The following is a 4394-nucleotide window of genomic DNA, read 5'->3' as shown; positions in this document are numbered from 1 at the left end:
CAGGTAGGACATTAGCAGGACATTATGGAACTACAAGGTAATCCAACACCCCCGCCTGCCCTCCTCAATTGCGGCTCCGCTAATAGTCAATACAGCAATTATCCCTAGCCCACTCAATAAAGGAGAATCAGTGATTTACCATAATAATGGTAATAATTATTATTTGCTATTTGATAAGTTAGGCCTAGGCTTCCTGGTTAAATAAAGGTAATACGTGTGCTATTATAAAAAATAAAAAAACGGTATTCATTTTCAGTCACCTAATACGTTGTAATTGTTTACTTGGTTTATTATATTCCTGGGTGTGAAATCATTTGTCCAACTGTCACTGTAGCTAACCTACTGTTGGGGATCATAGAGGGTTCTCTGGAAACTACACTACAACCCGGTCCAGCATGCCTTGAAAGCCCCTGATAAAAACCTGGAGGAATAGAACAGCCGTACTCGGTTTCTACTTTTGAAGTGAATGCGTGTGCTCCTTATATATCCCGCCACGACCTGCGGAGGGGTGAGATGTTAAATCAGATTGCACAGTGTGCGTGTGCAAGGGGGAGGGGGGTGGAGAGAGGAGGGGGCTGGAGGGTAGGTATGCCCCATGCCTTGAGCCTGACAGAGATGCTCCCACTCCAGCGACACTGTGAGGGAGTAATGAGGGGCAGTCTGGAGTTATGGAAACACAGACGACACACGATAAAGAACGTTTATCCAGTTTCTTCGAGGATTCGCGGACGGTTGATGCCGCTTTGGAGTTGGACAACCGATTCTAAAGAAAGTGTTAACAATGTTCGAATTTCGAACAACACCGGTACAATAAGTTGTATCTGCGGGCCTGTGTTTGGAAGTAGAGCAGAGTAAGAGCATCGCAGCGAGGACGATTTCCACCGCTCATTTCGGAGTTGCACGTAGTTTTAGTTTAGAATAAAACCTGTTGCTCGCGTGCACTTTGGATACAAACGTACTCATCGTGCGCAGTCTGCTCCGTCCTAAGAGTGAGTGGGCTATAAAACACGGGAAAGATAGATTTGATGTATCTTATTGAGGACTTGTAGTCTAGCCTACTATCGCGGAGAAAGTTGTAGGTTTCCCTCGAGTGCCATGCAAGGCACCTTATTATCAGATATGAGGGAAAATGTCAGAATCAAGACAAACAGCATGACGACATAGCCACCAAATAACGTCAATGCTTTTTCACACAAGTGAAAAAACAAACACTCAAGTTAAGTATTGAAAGCAATTTCACTCAAACATGAGTTCTTCCGGCGGCAGGAAGGTAGATAGGTTATATGTCGGCGTGTTTGACTTATTATTTCCATGGAACTGACATTTTGAAATTAATTTAGTCTGTTTCCCCGGAGCGAATTGTTTTTGGGTAGCTTCATCTTGCGATACGTGAAAATAGCGTGCACGTTTGGAGTTACGATGCTGATCTCTTGGGTCACATTTATTCAAGCATTCCTGATATTGCTGGTGAACGGAGCTGACCAATGGAGCCTCCGGGAGTCCTCTAACTGCGAGCTAAATAAGAAAGTAAGTGGCCTAATATCACTTTCTCTCTAATATAATGAGTCTTACATCTAAGTAAATTATCATTTTTCTCTCTCCAATGAAACAGTTAGTATTTAAAACGAACTGGGATTTCAGTAGGCCTATCTGAATGTCCACTGTCCAGTTTTGGCTATAACTATGTTATATGATTCTTCTTCCGTTCACTTTTTTATTTACACAATGGGTTATTTAGACTAGTTCATTCATCCATTCAACCTGTAAAGTTTCCATTTCCTCAGAGAGCGTAGTTCATATCAGATGTGTATTGTGTTAGTCTAGTGTACTGTAAATAAGACATTATCAGGCCATTAACGAGCATCAAATAGCCTACCACATTTAGAATCAACAGTCTCAGACCATTTAAATAGCTAAAATGTTCCCACTGTCTATTTGCAATGGATGAGAACTAGTAGTTCTTTATGTTTATTGTAAGTCTGTTTTAGAAGGGCCACCTATTAAAATGGTTTGTTTGTCCATATCTTTAAAAAAACAAACTTTAGTGACATAGTTGGTGAATGACATCACACACACGCAGCCATAAAACTATTGTTCACATCAATGACATTATATGATCAGGTTTTTGGGTTGACCAAAAAACGCTAATGTGGTTTATAGCCTGGTAATAATAATAATAATGTGGTTTATAGCCTGGTAATAATACTACTAATGTGGTTTATAGCCTGGTAATAATAATAATACTAATGTGGTTGTGTAGCCTGGTAATAATACTAATACTAATGTGGTTTATAGCCTGGTAATAATAATAATAATACGAATGTGGTTTATAGCCTGGTAATAATAATACTAATGTGGTTTATAGCCTGGTAATAATAATACTAATGTGGTTTATAGCCTGGTAATAATACTACTAATGTGGTTTATAGCCTGGTAATAATAATAATACTAATGTGGTTGTGTAGCCTGGTAATAATACTAATACTAATGTGGTTTATAGCCTGGTAATAATAATAATAATACGAATGTGGTTTATAGCCTGGTAATACTAATACTAATGTGGTTTATAGCCTGGTAATAATAATACTAATGTGGTTTATAGCCTGGTAATAATAATACTAATGTGGTTTATAGCCTGGTAATAATAATACTAAAGTGGTTTATAGCCTGGTAATAATAATACTAAAGTGGTTTATAGCCTGGTAATAATAATACTAAAGTGGTTTATAGCCTGGTAATAATAATACTAATGTGGTTGTATAGCCTGGTAATAATAATACTAATGTGGTTTATAGCCTGGTAATAATACTACTAATGTGGTTTATAGCCTGGTAATAATAATACTAATGTGGTTTATAGCCTGGTAATAATAATACTAAAGTGGTTTATAGCCTGGTAATAATAATACTAATGTGGTTTATAGCCTGGTAATAATAATACTAATGTGGTTTGTAGCCTGGTAATAATAATACTAATGTGGTTTATAGCCTGGTAATAATAATACGAATGTGGTTTATAGCCTGGTAATACTAATACTAATGTGGTTTATAGCCTGGTAATAATAATACGAATGTGGTTTATAGCCTGGTAATACTAATACTAATGTGGTTTATAGCCTGGTAATAATACTACTAATGTGGTTTATAGCCTGGTAATACTAATACTAATGTGGTTTATAGCCTGGTAATAATAATACTAATGTGGTTTATAGCCTGGTAATAATAATACTAATGTGGTTTATCGCCTGGTAATAATAATACTAATGTGGTTTATAGCCTGGTAATAATAATACTAATGTGGTTTATAGCCTGGTAATAATAATACTAATGTGGTTTATAGCCTGGTAATAATACTACTAATGTGGTTTATAGCCTGGTAATAATAATACTAATGTGGTTTATAGCCTGGTAATAATAATAATACTAATGTGGTTTATAGCCTGGTAATAATACTAATACTAATGTGGTTTATAGCCTGGTAATAATAATAATACTAATGTGGTTTATAGCCTGGTAATAATAATACTAATGTGGTTTATAGCCTGGTAATAATAATACTAATGTGGTTTATAGCCTGGTAATAATAATACTAATTCACTCATGTCTGTTTTTCTTCTTCTTTCGCCGTCGGCAGCAAAGCGATCTGAACTCTTTCCTGTGGACCATCAAACGTAACCCTCCGTCCTACTTCTACGGCACGATCCACGTCCCTTACACACGCGTCTGGGACTTTATCCCGGAGAACTCCAAGAAGGCTTTCCAGGAGAGCAACATGGTGTACTTGGAGCTGGATCTAACTGACCCCTACACCATCTCAGCCCTGACCAGCTGCCAGCTCCTTCCCCAGGGGGGAACCCTACAGGACGTTCTACCCAGGGACATCTACAGACGCCTCAAGAGGCACTTGGAGTACGTCAAGCTCATGATGCCGTCCTGGATGACTCCGGACCAGAGGGGTAAAGGTCTCTACGCTGACTACCTGTTTAATGCGATAGCAGGGAACTGGGAGAGGAAGAGGCCCGTGTGGGTGATGTTGATGGTGAACTCGTTGACGGAGGCGGACGTTAAGACAAGGGGGGTCCCGGTGTTGGATCTGTACCTGGCCCAGGAGGCAGAGAGGATGGGGAAGAGGACAGGAGCCGTGGAGAAAGTGGAGGAGCAGTGTCACCCGCTCAACGGACTCAACTTCTCTCAGGTGAGTGGGTCCGTCTGAACGTTAACCTTATTTCCCATATCATGCGGCTCTACGTTCGACCAGAGCCCTATGGTTACCCTATTCCCTATATGTTGGAGGGTTTTAAACTACTGAATCTGCCGGGTAAATAAATCCTGCCAGGAGATGGTGATGTTTCAAATAGGCCTAGCATCACCATTACTAGCTAACAGGGAAACATC

General features: G+C 39.3%; 1 protein-coding gene across 1 annotated transcript; it reads left to right on the top strand.

The window, feature by feature from the left end:
• Positions 1 to 1419: 1419 nt before the first annotated feature.
• LOC311122380 (metalloprotease TIKI1-like) lies at positions 1420 to 4194 on the top strand (the record flags this gene model as incomplete). The annotated part of the gene is made up of 2 exons (XM_084196745.1): positions 1420 to 1527; positions 3634 to 4194. Coding segments are annotated over 2 exons (669 nt in total), but the record flags the coding sequence as incomplete, so codon positions are not given.
• Positions 4195 to 4394: the final 200 nt, after the last annotated feature.

The sequence above is a fragment of the Coregonus lavaretus genome, assembly GCF_964263955.1.
Source record: "Coregonus lavaretus genome assembly, contig: HAP1_SCAFFOLD_6505, whole genome shotgun sequence".
NCBI classification, from domain to species: domain Eukaryota; kingdom Metazoa; phylum Chordata; class Actinopteri; order Salmoniformes; family Salmonidae; genus Coregonus; species Coregonus lavaretus.
Note: the sequence above shows the minus strand (reverse complement) of the source record. Positions and strands in the feature narration are given on the sequence as shown.